Below are 21,851 nucleotides of genomic sequence, written 5' to 3'. Positions count from 1 at the left end.
ACCCAAAAAAAATTTGACATTTTAAATCAATAAATATAAATTACCTGCAGCATATAAACGCAACCATCAACATAAACGTTGTGTGTACCTTTTCCTTTCTTCAAAGCATCTGAAGTTTTGCACAAACTACGTACCAAATAATGATACACTAAACTACCCCAACAATAATTACCCAAACCACTTAAATTATCAACAATTTCAAACATTATGGGAAACACTCTTCCACTACGTTGTGGAAATAATATCTCACATATCCATACCAATATGTACAAGCTACAAAAATGAGAAGAAGGTATCTTTCTTTTATTTTTTCTCATCAAACATTTGTATACCAAATTCAAATATTTTGTTCCTTTGCCTATGTATTTCACACATGTACTTCTTCCCATTTCTTCCTTTAAGTTAATATTTTGACCATCTGAACTCAACCCCAAGCCTAAACAAAATTCCTTCTCATTCATAGACAAGTTTATCTCCAATTAAAAAACCACTACTGGAATCCACCCATTTAACCAATAACTCACTCAAAATATTCCTACATACTTTAACTTTACCACTCAAATCTAAAAACCACGAGTCTCCGCAATCAATGACCAGTGCTCCTTTGTCAAACGCTCGTTCAAAGTAGAAATATACTTTGTTTAAAATGAGTGACTAACCCTCAACTGCATCAACCACAAACAAAATAACCAAAACATAAAATCCCTAAAACGAAAACAACAAAAAAATTTAACATAACAGGGAAAACCCAAAATCCAAACCGAAAACGCAATGAACAAAATGGAGGAAGAACGCATTTATCTTGCTCGTCAAAGGACCATGGTTACCGGAACTTGCCATTTCGCACAATACACTCAATAAAAAGGACAACGTTGACCAAAACGAAGAGATGTAACGAAAACGTAGAAGGAGAACGACAAGGAACAAGGACAGCCACAAGGAAGAGGGAAACCGAAAACGAATAATAAGAGTTAGAACAAAGATAGTGAACGAGAATAAAAAAAAACGATAATTTCTAATAAAACAGGATAAAGAATATATTTGGAATCTCAAATTTCTAAAACCCTCGTCAATTTCAACGTCACAATTTCATAATAAAAGAAAAAAAAAATCGATCAATGCCCTGGTGAGACATGACGTTGTGTGTTAAAATTTAGTTGTAAAATCAGGGGACCCAAAAAGAAAAAGATATATGGTTGCCATTTTGTCCGTACAACTGTAGGTGAACACTAAGCATTTGCACAGTGAATAACACCAATGTTCTATGCTTTCTCTTCGCAAATCGTTGCCACCTCGCAATTTGAGGCCAATTTCCACGGTGTTCCCATTGAAACGCTGGATTCACCACATTTTTTCATCAGTTACAGGTTCTTTCCAACAGGTATCACATGACCATGAGAACAAGACCAACTTTGTATTCCATTCTTGCACCGACATTGGTACTGCCAGGCAGCTTCACGCGCTTTTTACGGTGTTGGGTAAGGCTCAAAATGTCGTTTTGTTCACTCGGCTTGTTACTTTGTATGCCACTCTTGGGGACCTCTCATTGTCTCGCAACACTTTTAAGTACATTCAGAGGAAGAACATTTTCACATGGAACTCTATGGTGGCTGCGTTTGTTAAGTGCGGGAAATACCGTGATGCTATGAACTGTGTCAGTGAGTTGTTATCTAATTCGGGTGTAAGACCTGACTTTTACACTTTCCCCCCTGTGTTGAAGGCGTGCGTGAGTGTGGTTGATGGGGAGAAGATGCATTGTTGGGTTTTGAAGATGGGTTTTGAGCATGATGTGTATGTGGCTGCTTCCTTGATCCATCTGTATTCAAGGTTTAGTGCTGTGGATGTTGCCCACAAGGTGTTTGATGATATGCCCGTCCGAGATGTTGGGTCTTGGAACGCGATGATTTCGGGGTTTCTTCAGAATGGGAAAGCAACCAGCGCGTTGGGTGTTTTAGGTAGGATGAAGGTTGAAGGGGTAAAGATGGATACAGTTACGGTGGCAAGTGTGCTTCCTGTTTGTGCGCAAGCGAATGATGTTGTTTGTGGGATGTTGGTTCATCTATACGTGATAAAGCATGGGTTGGAAAGTGATCTTTTTGTTTGCAATGCTTTGATTAATATGTATTCGAAGTTTGGTAGGCTGCAGGATGCACAGAGGGTTTTTGATGGCATGAAGGTGAGAGATGTGGTGTCTTGGAATTCTATAATAGCTGCATATGAGCAGAATGACGATCCAGATACTGCACTTCGTTTATTTAAAGGGATGCAGTTTGTGGGAATGGGACCTGATTTGTTGACAGTTGTGAGTTTGATCTCAATTTTTGTTCAGTTAAGTGATCGGAGGATTGGCAGGGCTGTTCATGGATTTGTTACGAGGCGTGGTTGGCTTGAGGAAGATGTTGTTATAGGTAATGCTCTTGTGAATATGTATGCCAAATTGGGTTTGATAGATTGTGCACGTGCAGTTTTCGAACAGCTTCCTAGAAGAGATGTAATTTCATGGAACACTTTGATCACAGGTTATGCTCAAAATGGTCTTGCAAGTGAGGCAATTGATACTTACAACATGATGGGAGAATGTAGAACGATAATCCCCAACCAAGGAACATGGGTGAGCATTCTCCCAGCATATTCCCATATTGGAGCTTTGCAACAAGGAATGAAAATACATGGGAGGCTAATCAAGAACTCTCTCTACTTGGATGTCTTTGTGGCTACCTGCCTGATTGACATGTATGGGGAATGTGGGAAGTTAGAGGATGCAATGTCCCTATTCTATGAAATCCCTCGGGAAACTTCAGTCCCTTGGAATGCAATAATATCTTCTCTCGGGATTCATGGGCATGGAAAAGAAGCTGTGCAACTTTTCAAGGATATGCAAGCTGACGGGGTAAAGGCTGACCATATTACTTTTGTATCGTTGTTGTCGGCTTGTAGCCATTCAGGTTTAGTTGATGAGGGTCAATGGTGCTTCGATTTGATGCAGAAAGATTATGGGGTAAAGCCCAATTTGAAACATTATGGCTGCATGGTGGATTTATTTGGCAGAGCTGGGTATTTGGAGAAGGCACATGATTTAGTAAACAATATGCCCATACAAGCAGATGCATCCATTTGGGGTACTCTCCTTTCTGCTTGTAGAATACATGGAAATGCAGAATTGGGTACTTTAGCTTTAGATCGCTTGTTGGAAGTTGATTCAGAGAATGTTGGCTATTATGTTTTGCTGTCAAATATCTATGCAAATGTTGGAAAATGGGAAGGAGCAGTTAAAGTAAGATCCTTAGCCAAAGATAGAGGATTGAAGAAGACTCCTGGATGGAGTTCTGTTGTAGTAGGTAGTGTAGTTGAAGTTTTTTATGCAGGGAACCAAACTCATCCACAATGTACAGAGATATACAAGGAATTAAGGGTTTTGAATGCCAAAATGAAAAGCCTTGGTTATGTTCCAGACTATAGTTTTGTCCTACAAGACGTTGAGGAGGATGAGAAAGAGCAGATTTTGATAAGTCACAGTGAGAGGCTGGCCATTGCATTTGGACTTATCAGCACCCCACCAAAATATCCCATTAGGATATTTAAAAACTTGCGTGTTTGTGGTGATTGCCACAATGCTACCAAGTACATATCCAAAATTACTGAAAGGGACATTATTGTGAGGGATTCTAACCGTTTTCATCACTTTAAAGATGGGTTTTGTTCATGTGGTGATTACTGGTGACTGATGAATTTCCATTTGTTAATATTTTCTAGACTAATTGTGTTTCCGTGAGGTTTCTTTTGTTTTTATTTTCTTATTTTAGATTAGATTTGGTTTTTCAAAAATAAAATGCTGTTATTCCATATATGTGTTAATATGAGCTTATTAGATATAATTTAGTTTACTCTAGTTTTCTTTCCTATTCATTAGTTTAGCTCAATTAAGTTTTTTCTTTAGTTTACATTTGCTGGTTTTGTTATTTTTCAGAGTTAGTACTAGTTTGTAGCTTTTAGGCCATATCTGTTGCTGTTTTTAGACTTGAGTTCTGATATTCTCTTGTTTTGAATTTTCGTGTTTTCTTATTTTTGTTTCCAGACCTGATGTGATTTTATTTTTGTTTGTCTTGAATTAGGAATTAGTATAATTCATTCTCATTTGTTGTTTCACAGTTTCAGTCACTGCATTTTAGTTTTTCTTTCACTGCATTTTAGTTTATCACTGCCTTTTCGTTTCTACTGTGCCTGGCCATTGACTGCATTCACTCTCAATTGTTGTTTCTAGTTTCTGTCCAACTTAAATGCATTACATTTTTGTTTCTGCTGCCAGTCACTGTTTGCATTTTAATTTCAGTCCAGGTCTCCACTGTCCAGTTTCTGCCCATCCACAAAATCATTTCCGCTTCCTCTCCATTTTAGCTTTAGCCCATATCAGTTTTGATTACTAGTACTGATTTTGCAAAATTCACTAAAATAGGTAGAAATTAATTTTTTAGTCAATTTTTTTGTGCTAACATTTATTAGTGTGTATTTGTTTGTACAGTCCTTACATTGCATATATTAGTCATAGATTCTGTTTTGAAAAATTTGGTGGTGAAAAAGCTTGAAATAATCATAACATTTGCTATGGACCAGAAATGACGATGTGTTGAACTGTAAAGTTATTGGAAATTGTGTTTCAATTCGGCTGGCCATGTTGGGGTCCCAAAGTTTCAAAATTCCACCATCTACTATATCTTTTCTATTTTCTTAGTATTTTTGCCCCATTTTACTATATTTCAGAGATTTGTTTCACTTACCTATACTATTCAGAAAATTCTAAAACCTTTTATGGTGTTTTCTAGCAGTAAATAGAGATTTTTCATGCTTTTATATTTTAGATCTTCTTTTTATACTTTTATATGTAGAACATTCCATTTAGTGTTTCAGTCATTTCTTTTCTACTATATTCATTTGTTTGTGCTGTATAATTTTGTGAGTACATATTTTGCATCCTCTTTCATACTAAGATTCATAGGACATTCCATAGACTTCATATAAAAATCGCATAATTTTTTTTTCCATGCATTGCATATAGCTAGTTATTTTTCATTGCACGGTTCATTTTGCTGTTTCACTATTTTGCTGTTTCAATCTGTTTCACTGTTCAATGCTGCAGTTTTCAGTATGATGCTGTTCTCAGCCAAATGTTACTCCTCATGGTGCAATGGAAATTAAAGATGAAGTTTCCAGCTCAAAACCTTCAGGTAGACCTGTCCAGACATCTTTGTTTTTTCTGTTTTTCTGTTTCTTTTTACTCTTACATTGAGGACAATGTTTGGCTCAAGTGTGGGGGGAGGTTTTATTTCAATTTGCTGATTGATAGTTGTTGTAAATTGAGAATAATAAATCAGTCTTATTTTCCACATGGTATCAGAGCTTGTCTGATCTGCTTCCGCTGTCTTTGTTGTCTGCCGGCGGTCCCCTAAAAGTCTCTTCTTTAACATATGTTTTTAATGGGCTCCAATTGCCCTAGTCAAGTTCTGCCTTAGAATTCTGGCCTTTCTCCAATATTACCAAATACATTTGTTTTTTTTTTTTTTTCTGATAACAGCTACACAAAGTTGTGTTGTGCTTCCATAATCTGGCTTATCTACCGCCAAAATCCGTATAAAACTTCAAAAATCCGTATATAAAAAAGTATTACATACGGATTATATACGGACAAAAATCCGTATATAAAATGATCGTAACTAATATTATATACGGATTTTTCCGTATATAATTACATACGGAAAAATCTGTATGTAATTATATACGGAAAAATCCGTATATAAAATCCGTATATAATTACATACAGAAAATCTGTATATAATTATATACGGAAAAATCCGTATGTAACATTGTTTATAGAAAAAATTGTTTTATTCAACACCTGCACATACATTGATTACAATTAAACTTGTAATAACAACCAACCATCACAATAACTTTTATTTAACACCATATCAAACATTTCACATTAAGAATAAATATATATTACTTAAAAATCATATCAAATAAGTTTACAAAATGTCTAATATTCATAAATATTGTACTGTTCCTAAGATGTTAAACAATATAAATTCTACAATTAATAACATGTCAAACAACATAGAATGACAAGTCTATAATTTCCTAATAATCACTAAGGATTTTGTTCATCTTGGATTGATATTGTCAGTTGCACTCCATCATGTGATAACAACTTCACCACATTGCATTTTCCCTTTAAGGTTATTGGCCAATAACCACATTGCATCTGTAAAAAACAAAAAGCTTTAAAACAAAGATATTCTGCACCATTTTAACCAAAACAGCAAGACTTTTTGGGCAGCAAACATCAAAGTTTTAATTGCAATAATAGCATCCAGAACAGCCCAAACAGCAAGGTATTAGGTGCAATAACAGCAAAGTTTTTATGTAGATTTTACAGCAAAGACAGCAAAAGTTTTATGCAGATTTTACAACAAAGACAGCAAAGGTTTTATGCAGATTTTACAGCAAAGACAGCAAAGGTTTTATGCATATTTACAGCAAAGATAGTAAAGATTTTATGCAGATTTTACAGCAAAAACAACAAAGGTTTTATGCAGATTTTACAGCAAATACAGCAATTTTTTTTTAGTGTAGCATTTATGTAGTCTATACAGCAAAGACAACAATATATAAACAAAATTTATAGCAGCTAACTGGAAGTCTTCGTGACAGCAAAATTTACTTGTTTTCTTTTCTCATTCAACTAGAAACAAGCATAGCATGTGCAGCAAGAATGCATTTCAATTCCCATTGGCTTAATAAATCCAGTAAAATGCAATACATAGAAATAAGATAATGCATGACACATCATATACCAATTCACGTAACCATTCCAAAGAATAAGCATTTAAAATAATTTAAAAAAGACCCTTTTAGCTCCTAGATGAATAACGTGGCAGCAACCCTTGATTGGCATATTCTTCCACTTGAAATGCAATTAATCACCGTGCCCTTACTCCATCTATTCTACGTGCAACACCTATTTGCTCCTCATTCAGGCAAACGCAATATCAGATATGCCAGTACCATTGAAGCAACCACGGGCTGAGAATGGAAGAAGATAAATATAACCCAATGTAAATTTATGGGCAAGGAAAATCACTTTAAATATGCATGTTATTTAAAAGAATATGGTAATAGAAAAAGTGTATGAGCTTGAGCAGCTGGAAAATATGCAGAGAATATCACTTTACTCTGGCTTAGTTAGGGTATAAAAAAGATATATAATAAAATACATTTTAAGTCTTGGTTAAGAATTATTTTGATACCATAATCTGCTTTCTACCCTCCGACTTTCACCAGCACAATCAAGCATAGCCAAAAAGATATGGAATTCAAATTACAAAAACGATACATCTTGGTTGGACTTATCGTGAAAACAAAATAAACATCTACCTTGTATGAAACTTCCTGCTGCAATCTTTCATAATGGTGGAAATTGACCAAAGGTGCACTGTTTACGTCATAAACTATATCCTTTATGCTTTCGGGTACCAATCTTGCATCACTTTTGACAGGGGATGTAGACACGTCATCCCCAAATGTCGAAAGCCTACTTGATTTCTGAGGGCAAGGGATAACATAATTCAGCAACCTTAATAATCACACATACACGAACATACAGATTTCAACTAGTAACAACATTTTGTACAAGCATATAAACAGAGGATACATGATAGAATAATACTGCTAACATAATCTGGAGAGTTAGAACTACCCACACGAGAGTTAGAACTACCCACTGCTCCTCTTTATCCACACCCCTACTACCAGCAAAATGCTAATGCGCTGAAAAAAAAACAAAGTTCTAGCTGTTGTTGCTGCTCATCATAAAGACCACTAAAGCTTCCAAGTTACCTCTAAAATAGACCAATTGGTTTATTTCAAAACTTACAACGATCACAGCATCAATTTTCAAGAATCAATTTTGTATTTTCTTCTTCCTCAAAAACTTATTTAGGAGAGAGTTTTTTTTATGTCAAATTTTCAATGATCAAAGCAACGAAAGTAACAATTTTCAAAGAATCAAATATTGTTTATTTTCTTCTTTCTCAAAACTGGATGGGTGGTTGAAATACAAACATAAATCTCTGTTAATAACAACATTCTATGAAAATATCCAAAAATGCCACACAACTGAAGTGGTGGTAGTACAACTGACGGCACATGAAGAAAGGATGATGTAAAGAATAAAGAATGAAGAAATAAAAAGCTTCAAGTGGAGAAGTGGGGCATGGAGAATGCATGTTCGAATTTTAATTTGGAGATGGAATGCAGCTGCCACATTTTCTAACACACACGGCCACCACCAAAAAGAGCACTAGCATTAAAAATGAATTTGGAAGCTCACATGGGTTGTACGGAAAGTGAGAAAGAATATGGATTGTGCAGCAAGCACACGACACTTCATATGACTCAATAAAAAATATATATAGAAGTGGAGGTGCATCACGTGAATGATGGGCATTCATTTATTTTTTTAATTCAAAAGTGCACATGGGAGGAGACAAAAACACACGGCTGAAAACAATAAGTGGAGGACCCTTTGTGACATTATATTATTGGAGAAATGAGAGACTTGATACGTGAAAGAAGAAGGGGGCAGTGTGGAATTAATGGAAAGGAAATGACCTATTTTCTTGGCTGAAATAAAATACATGATGACAAGGAAGCCATCCATATATAGGACATACCAAGGAAGAAAGTGGAGAGCACATATAGAACATCTTCTTTTAAGCATGTAAGTTTCTTTGTTTTGCTCCACCCCACATATTACTCATGCGTAACTTGGATAGAGATGCAGGAGCAATGAAAAATCTTATTCTCTGGTTTTTATTTCATTTCATTACAGGTATATTACAAGATATGAACTAAAATTAGTCATGAAAGAATATCAGATGCAAACATTAATGCAATCATAACTAATAAGTGGTTATAATAAAAAACTGAACAGGACCATTAAGCATTGATGCAAACAGAGCAACCCAATTATCAGACCATTAACCATTGATGCAAACAGAGCAACCCAATTTTCACTACTTACAAGAGAATATGGTCTTAGAAATCCTCTGACAGCACCAATCACCAATTGCTTGAAATACCCATAATCTCCACTAAGTTGTACATGATCAAGTTGTAGGAGTCTTAGTCTCTTCATTTTCTTGAAAGAACGAGCTTCCAAGCAATCTCTAATGCTGGAATGCAGTTTCAGGGACAATCCTTCGATAGCTCTTATCCCCTGTGATGAATATAGGAAAGATAAATAATTGTTGATTATTGATGCTTAACGTTTAGTTTAACAAGTTAACACAGTATTCTCTTTCACAACCTTAACTTATGCTTCATTCACTCTCAAACCAAAGAAAGTACAAAGGACCCAACCAGTGATACCTGCAGTTACGGCGAAAGCATGGCTCCAGCTCGACAACGCATCTTTCAGTTGTTCTCCTCCTGAATAGCATTTGTGTGCAATTTCTTCCAAACCATGAGAATCCAGGAATACTCCAAAAACGGAGAGGATTCGACGCGAAGAACCCTAAAACCCTAGGTTGACGAAGGAAACCTAAATCGAAGAATCAATCGGTGGAAAGGCTTTTAATCGATAGAAAAGAGGATTTAATCGGTTGAAAATGAAGAAAATGGTGAAAAGAGGTTGGAGCCCTAACTAGAGATGTAGATCGACTGAATCGGTAGGACAAACGTTCGATGGTTGCAAAAGCCACACGCACGCACCGATGAAAACGAAGAAAAAGCTCGAAGGAGGGCCCAAGAAGTTCACGTCTTATTGAAGGAGAAGCATGAAGAGGAGTAAAGATGGGGAAGAAGCTTAGAGAATAGAGAAAAGTGAAGAAGGTTAAGGAAAGACGGTTCGAGGAAAGAGTCTGAAACTTTGATTTTTTTTAAATAATGATTTTCTAAAATCCGTATATAAAATCCGTATGTAATATTTGAATTATATACAGATTACAATCCGTATATAAATATTTGTATGTAAATGTAATATTTCTTGTAGTATAAGCTATGTTTCCAGTTTTATCTAGCTATAAGCTATACTTCCAGATTTTAATCTGACCTAGCTATATGCTGTACTTCCAGAATTTATCTCAGAATGATATTTTAAGTGATGCCTGTTAGATGTTAAGATGTGTGTTTCTGTTACTTGGGCTTAGTCTATTCTGTATTAAGGGCATTGGCCCATATCTTACAATATAAATAAACTACCCTATGTGTAGTCTAAACACACAAGGGATATTTTCTCCCAATCTTCTTTATTTCTCATATGGTATCTAGAGCACAAGAATAGTTCCAGTCAACTCCACGGTCTCCGGCACCCATCACTGCTGCTGTTGTCGCGTCGCCGCCACCACTGCTGCCGTCGCCGCCGCGCCGCCACCGCTGCCGTCGTCGCCGCCACCGCCGTCGCCGCCGCCACCGCCGTCGCTGCCGCCGTCGCCGGAGCTCCAGAATCGACCGGAGACCACACCATCGGAAGCGTCTCGGCCGGGCGACCACCATCGCACGAAGATCGCCGCGATCGGAGCTCTCACGCGCCTCCACGCGCCGCCGCAAGAGTAGTCGCTGCCGCCGCTGCGTGCCGCGCGTGCCGGCGCGTCGCCGGAGCTTTCCGCCGCCGATCAGCACCGCCGTGATCGCCTCCTCGCCCTCTTTCTGGATCTGTGGTCGTTGCGTCAATCGGAGCACTTTGAATTTTTAGGGTTTCTCCCTCTCCATGGCGTCTTCCTCGTCTACAAACACCTCTATTGGTGGCTCATCTTCTGATCCTCAATATATACCAATTATGTGAATGTACACTTGTCCATTGACAAGTTAGATGGCACAAATTATGCAACATGGGCGTCCGACATCAAACTTTGGTTGAAGAGTCAAGGGTACTTAGATCATCTTACTCAAAATGTGACTACTGCTCCCATAGATGACACTTCCCGCTGGATGAAAATTGATGCTCAGTTATGCATTGTTATAAAGTCCACCATTCACTCCTCACTGAAACAAATGTTTCGATCCTATGAAACATGTTCAGAAGTATGGGCACAAGCGAAGTTGTTATACACAATGACACTCAGCGTCTTTATGGTGTTTGTCAGGACCTATTAACTGTTATTGGTCCGCGCAATCCTGGTCCCATGGCAGAATATTTGGGTAAAATTCATGCCCTTCTTCATGACTTTAATGATATATTACCTCCTGCTTCCACTCCTGCTGAAGAATTGGAACAACGATCAAAGTTCTTCATGTTGTTGGCATTATACGGACTCTCTGATGATGTTTCTCATGTCCGTGATCAGATTTTGGGTTCTCCTGTCATACCCAACTTTACTTCTACTTGTTCTGCTCTTTTGCGTATACCGAGCAAACCCGTCACTGAGACATCCCCTCATACTGATGATTCCTCTGTTATGGCTGCTCAACGTGATGATCGAAGTCGGTCTCGCAAGCCAAGTAAAGGACGTCCAAAATGTGACCATTGTGGCAAGTTAGGCCACAAATTGATAGATGTTATGCTCTCCATGGACGTCCTCCTCGACCTGTAGTAATGGCAAATTCTGATCCACCTCCCCGATCACCGTCTGCAGACCATCCTACTTCATCTAATATCGTAGACAAACCTGCAATCTTTAACGAATTTCTCAATGGTATGAGGATCATCAGCACTCTGGTTCCACTACATCTGCATCTGTTGCACGTACAGGTACACCTTTTGTTGGTCTAACTCACTCCCTCGGACCTTGGGTCCTTGACTCAGGCGCCACCGATCATATCACTGGTAACAAGTCCTTGTTTTCTTCCTTGTCATGTCCGAATAATTTACCCTCGGTAACAATGGCTGATGGGTCTAGAGTCTCATCTCATGGTATTGGTACTGTTAATATTTTTCCATCCATATCCATTGATCATGTACTTTATGTCCCTGGGTCTCCCTTCAACTTATTGTCCATTAGTCGTTTAACTCGTACTCTTAATTGTGTTATTTCATTTACTAAAGATTCTGTTTGGTTGCAGGACCGGAGTTCGAAACACATGATTGGCACAGGATGTGAGTCTCATGGCCTTTATCATCTCCGCCCTTCTCCACATGTTGGCGTAGTCATGGAGTCACCATCCCTTCTTCATGCTCAGTTCGGTCATCCTAGTCTTGCCAAACTACAACAACTTGTCCCGAGGTTGTCCACATTATCAAGTTTGTCGTGTGAGTCTTGTCAGTTAGGGAAGCATACTCGTAGTTCCTTTCCTCGTAGTGTCTCACAACGGGCGTCGTCCCCCTTTTCATTGGTTCATTCTGACATTTGGGGACCTAGTCGTGTTAAGTCCATTTTAGGTTTTCAGTATTTTGTTACCTTTATTGATGACTATTCCAGATGTACTTGGTTGTTTTTAATGAAGAATCGTTCTGAGTTGTTTTCTATTTTTCAATCTTTTTTCACTGAAATAAAAACACAGTTTGGGGTGTCTATTCGAAATTTACGTAGTGATAATGGCCGTGAATACCTTTCTCAACCGTTTAAACAGTTTATGGCTTCTCATGGCATTCTTCACCAAACCTCATGCGCTTATACCCCTCAACAAAATGGGGTGGCTGAGCGTAAGAATAGACACCTTATTGAAACAACTCGTACACTTCTTATTCATGGTCAAGTACCCTCACGTTTTTGGGGTGATGCAGTTCTCACAGCATGTTATCTTATCAACCGCATGCCATCTTCCGTCCTAGATAACAAAATCCCTCATTCTATCTTATTTCCTCAAGACCCTCTGCATCCATTACCTCTTAGAGTTTTTGGGTCTACATGTTTTGTTCATGATTTTAGTCCTGGTCTTGATAAGTTATCTCCTAGGTCTCACAAATGTGTCTTCTTAGGATTTCCACGGTCACAAAAGGGCTATAAGTGTTTTTCCCCTTCCCTCAATCGTCATTTTATCTCTGCTGATGTCACTTTTGATGAGTCTTCTTTTTACTTTTCACATCTATCTTCTAGTTTTGTACCTCTCCCTGTTACTGTTGATATTCCTCTTATCTGTGATCCTCCTGGTGATGCTCCACCCATTTTGTCTTCTCCTTCTTTAGACTCTCATTCACCACAGGATCATCCTTCACCTCCACCTCCACCCCTTCAGGTTTATAGTCGCCGTAATTGTCTCCCTCATGACTCACTTCCGGTGCCGCCTCATGTGTCTCCTCCGGCTCCAGCAACTGAGTCTGACTTGCCTATTGCCCTCCGTAAAGGTATACGCTCTACCCGTAACCCTTCCCCCCATTATACTGTTCTTAATTACCACAGATTATCTCCATCTTTTTATACTTGTCTCTCATCCATTTCTTCTGTGTCAATTCCCAAATCTGTGGGTGATGCCTTAACTCATCCTGGTTGGCGTCAAGCTATGATGGATGAATTAAGTGCTTTACAGGAAAGTGGAACTTGGGAGCTTGTCCAATTACCATCTGGAAAGTCTGTTGTTGGTTGCAGGTGGGTGTATGCTATCAAGGTTGGTCCTGATGGCACAATTGATCGTTTGAAAGCTCGACTGGTTGCCAAAGGCTACACACAGATTTTTGGTTTGGATTATGGTGATACTTTTTCTCCAGTGGCAAAAATGACCTCTGTTCGCCTTTTCATTGCCATGGCCGCTCTTCGACAATGGCCTCTTTACCAACTTGATGTCAAAAATGCTTTTCTCAATGGTGATTTGCAGGAAGAAATTTATATGGAGCAACCGCCTGGCTTTGTTGCTCAGGGGAGTCATCTGGATTGGTATGTCGTCTTCACAAATCCTTGTATGGCCTAAAACAGTCTCCTCGGGCCTGGTTTGGTAAATTCAGTTGTGTTGTTCAACAATTTGGTATGTCTCGCAGTGAAGCGGATCATTCAGTGTTCTATCGCCACTCGAGTGCTGGATGTATCTATTTAATAGTGTATGTCGATGATATTGTTCTTACAGGAAGCGACTATGTTGGCATCTCTCAGATGAAACAACACCTTTGTCATCATTTTCAAACCAAAGATCTTGGCAAACTCCGGTACTTTTTGGGTATTGAAGTAGCACAATCCAATGATGGTATTGTCATATCTCAGAGGAAGTATGCGTTAGACATCTTGGAGGAAACAGGGTTAATGAACTGTAAATCTGTTGAGACACCTATGGACCCTAACATCTAACAATGCCCAATCATTTTAGCATTCTCATTGGCTACCAATCAGAGACTGAAAGTCTCTTCTTCTGGGAACCCTAGAAAGGCAACTGCCTCCACTAAACCAGCCGTCGCTAGCCGCAACCCAATCAATCTCCACCGTCCGTCGCCGACCACCGTCCGCAACCGGCCACCGTCCGCAGTCGACCGGTGACCAGCGAATCTGGATCGTCTCTTCGAGCGCGACCTAACCCAGGTGGTCGACGTCTCAGACTCCTCCGCACGCGCCGCTGTCCCGGTGTTGGAATCACACCGCGACGCTTCCTGTTGACTCGCCGGACCTCCTCCTCTCTGTTCTGACCCTCCATAGTTGCCATTGCTACCATCTTTGTTGCTTCACAGAATCTTCATCTTCCTCGCAACACACTTCCGCAACGGGTTGACAAGGATCCACCTCAGCCGCGAGGAGGAGAGGGTGTCACCTCGCGTTTCCACTTCGCAACTACTGCCCTTTGTTGTTCTCTCCGATGCAGTCAATTGCCACCGCTGCAGTCAGCCGTCGTCGCTGCCGTCACAGTCAGTTGTCATTCTACCTCTACTGCTTCCGCTATTTTCTTCTCCATCCTGAAAGGTGCCATCCAGTTGCACCTAGAAATTGATTCGCTAAAAAATTGTGAAGAAGGCCTCCGATTCCAAATCTGTAGGGGGGGCCTTAGCCTTCCATTTTCCCTCATTGTTCGTTTCCTGGACGTTCTCAAAAACCACTTAGCTCTAGAATTTCCTTCCTGACGTCCTCGGGCAATGGGCCACCGCTAACTCCACCGTAGTCGTCGTAGTCACCAGTAGCATCGTCGAAGCCGGCATCTTCAGCGTCGGGGAAGGAAACGGGGTTGTTGTCAGCGCGGACGAAGACACGGTTGGATTGGGAAAAAGATGGGTCAAAGGTGTCGCGAGCGATGAGCTGGAAAGTTTTTCATTGAATTAAGGCAGTTTTTCATGAAAATTGGACGGTGGATCAGTTTTGATAATAGTTAATCTTTGTGAGACTTGAGTTTATTTCTTTCTTGTGTGATTCACTCATGATTTATAAGTGTTCCAGACTTGCATTGACTCTTTTCTTATACTACTTGTTTTAAGATATACTCTTGAGATGATCTAGGCCATTTTTGTTACAAAGCTTGATAGGATACTGGGTGATAGGATAGAAGGCAGGGGAGCCGAACGGTAGGAGGCAAAGGGAAGCAAGCCGAACGGTGGAAGGCGGTGAAGAGTTGGAACCAAACGGTAGGAGGCAGGGGGAAGCAAGCCGAACGGTGGAAGGTGGTGAAGAGTTGGAGCCGAACGGTAGGATGCAGGGGGAAGCAAAGCCGAACAGAAGGCGATGAAGAGCTGGAGCCGATCGATTGAAGAGTGACGATCCTAACTGGGACAACAGTTAGGATGGGCGGGAAATAATTATAGTAAATAGAATTATATTCTAGGGAAATATTAAATATAAATAAAGCTAGATGCTATTGTTTAAGGCAGACTTCTTGTTAGATGTTAAGATGTGTGTTTCTGTTATTTGAGCTTAGTCTATTCTGTATTAAGGGCATTGGCCCATATCTTACAATATAAATAAACTACCCTATGTGTAGTCTAAACACATAAGGGATATTTTCTCCCTCTCATATGGTATCTAGAGCATAGGAATAGTTCCAGTCAACTCCACGGTCTCCGGCACCCATCACTGCTGTTGTTGTCGCGTCGTCGCCGCGATCGGAGCTCTCACGCGCCTCCACGCGCTGCCGCAAGAGTCGCCGCTGCCACCGCGCGTGCCGGCGCGTCGCCGGAGCTTTCCGCTGCCGATCAGCACCGCCGTGATCGCCTCCTCGCCCTCTTTCTGGATCTGTGGTCGTTGCGTCAATCGGAGCACTTTGAATTTTTAGGGTTTCTCCCTCTCCATGGCGTCTTCCTCGTCTACAAACACCTCTATTGGTGGCTCATCTTCTGATCCCTCAATATATACTAATTATGTGAATGTACACTTGTCCATTGACAAGTTAGATGGCACAAATTATGCAACCTGGGCGTCCGACATCAAACTTTGGTTGAAGAGTTAGGGGTACTTAGATCATCTTACTCAAAATGTGACTACTGCTCTCATAGATGACACTTCCCGCTGGATGAAAATTGATGCTCAGTTATGCATTGTTATAAAGTCCACCATTCACTCCTCACTGAAACAAATGTTTCGATCCTATGAGACATGTTCAGAAGTATAGGCACAAGCAAAGTTGTTATACACAAATGACACTCAGCGTCCTTATGGTGTTTGTCAGGACCTATTAACTGTTATTGGTCCGCGCAATCCTGGTCCCATGGCAGAATATTTGGGTAAAATTCATGCCCTTCTTCATGACTTTAATGATATATTACCTCCTGCTTCCACTCCTGCTGAAGAATTGGAACAACGATCAAAGTTCTTCATGTTGTTGGCATTATACGGACTCTCTGATGATGTTTCTCATGTCCGTGATCAGATTTTGGGTTCTCCTGTCATACCCAACTTTACTTCTACTTGTTCTGCTCTTTTGCGTATACCGAGCAAACCCGTCACTGAGACATCTCCTCGTACTGATGATTCCTCTGTTATGGCTGCTCAACGTGATGATCGAAGTTGGTCTCGCAAGCCAAGTAAAGGACGTCCAAAATGTGACCATTGTGGCAAGTTAGGCCACAAGATTGATAGATGTTATGCTCTCCATGGACGTCCTCCTCGACCTGTAGCAGTGGCAAATTCTGATCCACCTCCCCGATCACCGTCTGCAGACCATCCTACTTCATCTAATATCGTAGACAAACCTGCAATCTTTAATGAATTTCTCAGATGGTATGAGGATCATCAGCACTCTGGTTCCACTACATCTGCATCTGTTGCACGTACAGGTACACCTTTTGTTGGTCTAACTCACTCCCTTGGACCTTGGGTCCTTGACTCAGGCGCCACCGATCATATCACTGGTAACAAGTCCTTGTTTTCTTCCTTGTCATGTCCGGCTAATTTACCCTCGGTAACAATGGCTGATGGGTCTAGAGTCTCATCTCATGGTATTGGTACTGTTAATATTTTTCCATCCATATCCATTGATCATGTACTTTATGTCCCTGGGTCTCCCTTCAACTTATTGTCCATTAGTCGTTTAACTCGTACTCTTAATTGTGTTATTTCCTTTACTAAAGATTTTGTTTGGTTGCAGGACCGAAGTTCGAAACACATGATTGGCACAGGATATGAGTCTTATGGCCTTTATCATCTCCGCCCTTCTCCACATGTTGGCGTAGTCATGGAGTCACCATCCCTTCTTCATGCTCAGTTCGGTCATCCTAGTCTTGCCAAACTACAACAACTTGTCCCGAGGTTGTCCACATTATCAAGTTTGTCGTGTGAGTCTTGTCAGTTAGGGAAGCATACTCGTAGTTCCTTTCCTCGTAGTGTCTCACAACGGGCGTCGTCCCCCTTTTCATTGGTTCATTCTGACATTTGGGGACCTAGTCGTGTTAAGTCCATTTTAGGTTTTCAGTATTTTGTTACCTTTATTGATGACTATTCCAGATGTACTTGGTTGTTTTTAATGAAGAATCGTTCTAAGTTGTTTTCTATTTTTCAATCTTTTTTCAATGAAATAAAAACACAGTTTGGGGTGTCTATTCGAAATTTACGTAGTGATAATGGCCGTGAATACCTTTCTCAACCGTTTAAACAGTTTATGGCTTCTCATGGCATTCTTCACCAAACCTCATGTGCTTATACCCCTCAACAAAATGGGGTGGCTGAGCGTAAGAATAGACACCTTATTGAAACAACTCGTACACTTCTTATTCATGGTCAAGTACCCTCACGTTTTTGGGGTGATGCAGTTCTCACAGCATGTTATCTTATCAACCACATGCCATCTTCCGTCCTAGATAACAAAATCCCTCATTCTATCTTATTTCCTCAAGACCCTCTGCATCCATTACCTCTTCGAGTTTTTGGGTCTACATGTTTTGTTCATGATTTTAGTCCTGGTCTTGATAAGTTATCTCCTAGGTCTCACAAATGTGTCTTCTTAGGATTTCCACGGTCACAAAAGGGCTATAAGTGTTTTTCCCCTTCCCTCAATCGTCATTTTATCTCTGCTGATGTCACTTTTGATGAGTCTTCTTTTTACTTTTCACATCTATCTTCTAGTTCTGTACCTCTCCCTGTTACTGTTGATATTCCTCTTATCTGTGATCCTCCTGGTGATGCTCCACCCATTTTGTCTTCTCCTTCTTTAGACTCTCATTCACCACAAGATCATCCTTCACCTCCACCCCTTCAGGTTTATAGTCGCCGTAATTGTCTCCCTCATGACTCACTTCCGGTGCCGCCTCATGTGTCTCCTCCGGCTCCAGCAACTGAGTCTGACTTGCCTATTGTCCTCCGTAAAGGTATACGCTCTACCCGTAACCCTTCCCCCCATTATACTGTTCTTAATTACCACAGATTATCTCCATCTTTTTATACTTGTCTCTCATCCATTTCTTCTGTGTCAATTCCCAAATCTGTGGGTGATGCCTTAACTCATCCTGGTTGGCGTCAAGCTATGATGGATGAATTAAGTGCTTTACAGGAAAGTGGAACTTGGGAGCTTGTCCAATTACCATCTGGAAAGTCTGTTGTTGGTTGTAGGTGGGTGTATGCTATCAAGGTTGGTCCTGATGGCACAATTGATCGTTTGAAAGCTCGACTGGTTGCCAAAGGCTACACACAGATTTTTGGTTTGGATTATGGTGATACTTTTTCTCCAGTGGCAAAAATGACCTCTGTTCGCCTTTTCATTGCCATGGCCGCTCTTCGACAATGGCCTCTTTACCAACTTGATGTCAAAAATGCTTTTCTCAATGGTGATTTGCAGGAAGAAATTTATATGGAGCAACCGCCTGGCTTTGTTGCTCAGGGGGAGTCATCTGGATTGGTATGTCGTCTTCACAAATCCTTGTATGGCCTAAAACAGTCTCCTCGGGCCTGGTTTGGTAAATTCAGTTGTGTTGTTCAACAATTTGGTATGTCTCGCAGTGAAGCGGATCATTCAGTGTTCTATCGCCACTCGAGTGCTGGATGTATCTATTTAATAGTGTATGTCGATGATATTGTTCTCACAGGAAGCGACTATCTTGGCATCTCCCAGATGAAACAACACCTTTGTCATCATTTTCAAACCAAAGATCTTGGCAAACTCCGGTACTTTTTAGGTATTGAAGTAGCACAATCCAATGATGGTATTGTCATATCTCAGAGGAAGTATGCGTTAGACATCTTGGAGGAAACAGGGTTAATGAACTGTAAATCTGTTGAGACACCTATGGACCCTAACATCAAACTCCTACCAAATCAGGGGGAGCCTTTCTCAGATCCTGAACGGTACAGAAGACTAGTTGGTAAATTAAACTATCTTACTGTTACGCGTCCTGACATTTCCTTCGCAGTTAGTGTGGTGAGTCAATTTCTAAACTCCCCATGTGAAGACCATTGGGATGCAGTTGTTCGTATACTGAAGTATATTAAAAGATCACCTGGAAAAGGTTTGCTATATGGCCCTAACAACGATACAAAGATCGTTTGCTATTCAGATGCTGATTGGGCTGGTTCCCCTTCTGATAGGAGGTCTACTTCTGGATATTGTGTCTCTATTGGTAGCAACTTGATATCTTGGAAAAGTAAGAAGCAAAGTGTTGTGGCAAGGTCGAGTGCAGAAGTAGAATATAGAGCTATGGCATCAGCTACTTGCGAGCTTGTGTGGCTTAAACAATTGCTTAGTGAATTGAAATTTGGAGATGTCACTCACATGATACTTATATGTGATAATCAAGCTGCTCTCCATATTAGCTCTAATCCTGTCTTCGATGAGAGAACCAAACACATTGAAGTTGATTGTCATTTCATTCGAGAAAAAATCATATCCGGAGATATCAAGACTGAGTTTGTTAACTCAAGCAACCAGTTGGCAGACATATTCACTAAGTCCTTACGAGGACCTAGAATTGATTATCTTTGTAACAAGCTTGGAACATATGATTTATATGCTCCAGCTTGAGGGAGAGTGTTAGATGTTAAGATGTGTGTTTCTGTTATTTGGGCTTAGTCTATTATGTATTAAGGGCATTGGCCCATATCTTACAATATAAATAAACTACCCTATGTGTAGTCTAAACACATAAGGGATATTTTCTCCCTCTCATACTTCTGATTATTGAGTTTTGTCGACAGCAGCTATGCTCCTGTGAGGGAGGATATGCTCCCAAGTAATTGAAGGAGGTTATGCTCCCAATTACCCTTGTTTACTTTTGTTTATTCATATATTACCATCAATAAAAGAAATTCATTCGTTCATTATCATTCAGTCATTGTCTTTTTCTAGCTACTGTAATCGTGTTTAATTTACGTCTCTGACTCGGATACGTAACAAAGGTTCTTGATGATTTTAGTTTATTACAAGCCTTGGACCTGAAAAATTATATTTGACCCAACCTTTGAGTTGTGAGGGGCTTTGGAATTGTTTTGGGAAATTATTGTGAAGTTCAAGTGTGGGGTCATGTGCTGAATCAGTTTTGAATTTTATGATGCATTGAAAGAGTTTGGAAAGTAGTATGAAAGAATGAAAAAGAGAAAAATGTGAAAATATGAATATATTTGTGGTCTGTGCTGAATTTGAAAAGAGAAAAACAGAAAAAGAAGAAAGAAAATTGAAAAATAAAAGGTGAAAGAAAAGAGTGAAGTGTTGGATGATTGATAATTCTTGATTGAAACAGAACCTTGCACTTATACTTCCAATCTTTTCCTTATTGTTTCCTCACTTCTCTCTGGTTGTAGCCTTTGATCCTTTCTTATATCCTACCTTGACCTTGACCACATTACAAGTCATATAAGTTCTTTTGATCTTGAGTTGTACTTTTTTCAAGTGGTGAAAATTAGAGGCTTTTCAAACATATTGTTAGGAGTTGGAAAGTTTATGAAAGGAGGAAGAAGAGTACTGAACGGTAAGGGAATGGGGGGTCCGAACGGTAGGGGAATATGAGTGAAGGAGCCGAACGGTATCTACACTGGTACCGAACGGTGGCTGTAAGGGAGGGAGGAGTGAAGGTCCGAACGGTTTTGGGTTACGAATACCGAACGATAGAGGATGAATAAAAAGGGTGGGAAAGTTTGTTAGGTTGTTAGGAAGAGAGAGAGTATAAATAAACCTTTTGTAATTCTGTTGAAGAGGATTGCCTTTTGCATTGTATAAACAGGTCTTGGACCTTGTGAGGGGATTAGGCTCTCGATTCGTCATTGTATTTCGTTATTTGTTACAGTGAATTCATACATTTCATTTGTTCTCTCTGGTTTGTGTGCTTTTGTGTGAGTGGGTGTTGTGAGAAAGTTAGGCTTCTAACTCACAAACCTAACACATATGGTAATGTTTGTATTCATGATGTGCTGAGTGTAAACACTAACCCTTAAACACTTGAGAGAATGAGTGATACATTTCCCGGAGAGATTATCATTTTTGATCCATGGTGTGATTTGAGTGAGACTTTGATGTTTGAAACATGTTTTTGACTGGTTTGAGCTATTTAAACTTTGATGGATGAAAATTTTCTCTGCTCACTGTTTTTCTCAGTTTTC

The 21,851-nt window shown here is 39.9% G+C and overlaps 2 protein-coding genes and 1 pseudogene across 6 annotated transcripts; 2 read left to right on the top strand and 1 right to left on the bottom strand.

The window, feature by feature from the left end:
• Positions 1–1,184: 1,184 nt before the first annotated feature.
• Positions 1,185–5,388, top strand: LOC148193048 (pentatricopeptide repeat-containing protein At4g33990-like). Of its 2 annotated transcripts, XM_088098143.1 has the most exons (2): positions 1,346–1,478; positions 1,568–5,388. In XM_088098143.1, exons 1-2 carry the CDS (start codon positions 1,389–1,391, stop codon positions 3,719–3,721), a joined length of 2,244 nt encoding a protein of 747 aa, XP_087954269.1. In that variant the 5' UTR covers positions 1,346–1,388; the 3' UTR covers positions 3,722–5,388. The 2 variants fall into 2 exon arrangements, with proteins under 2 accessions (XP_087954268.1, XP_087954269.1); XM_088098142.1 differs by having other exon boundaries at positions 1,185–5,388.
• Positions 5,389–6,031: 643 nt separating this feature from the next.
• LOC148193047 (uncharacterized) lies at positions 6,032–9,928 on the bottom strand. 4 transcript variants are annotated; one of them, XR_015781890.1, is made up of 5 exons: positions 9,424–9,928; positions 9,077–9,271; positions 7,429–7,596; positions 6,902–7,012; positions 6,032–6,256 (listed from the first exon to the last, which is right to left on the bottom strand). XR_015781890.1 is itself a non-coding variant. In XM_088098135.1 (4 exons), the coding sequence occupies exons 2-4, from the start codon at positions 9,188–9,190 to the stop codon at positions 6,143–6,145; spliced, it is 396 nt and encodes a 131-aa protein (XP_087954261.1). In that variant the 5' UTR covers positions 9,191–9,271; positions 9,424–9,927; the 3' UTR covers positions 6,033–6,142. The 4 variants fall into 4 exon arrangements, 1 of the variants encoding a protein (XP_087954261.1); XR_015781888.1 differs by having other exon boundaries at positions 6,035–6,256; positions 6,902–7,077; positions 9,424–9,921; XR_015781889.1 differs by lacking the exons at positions 9,077–9,271; positions 9,424–9,928 and adding an exon at positions 7,755–7,945 and having other exon boundaries at positions 6,902–7,077.
• Positions 9,929–16,039: 6,111 nt separating this feature from the next.
• On the top strand, positions 16,040–17,365 carry LOC148193046 (uncharacterized; annotated as a pseudogene).
• The last annotated feature ends 4,486 nt before the right edge of the window (positions 17,366–21,851 follow it).

The sequence above is a fragment of the Vigna umbellata genome, chromosome 9, assembly GCF_029865625.1.
Source record: "Vigna umbellata cultivar VRB3 chromosome 9, Vumbellata_1.0, whole genome shotgun sequence".
Lineage (NCBI taxonomy): Eukaryota > Viridiplantae > Streptophyta > Magnoliopsida > Fabales > Fabaceae > Vigna > Vigna umbellata.
The sequence above is the reverse complement of the archived record's forward strand: the minus strand, read 5'-3'. Positions and strand labels throughout refer to the sequence as shown.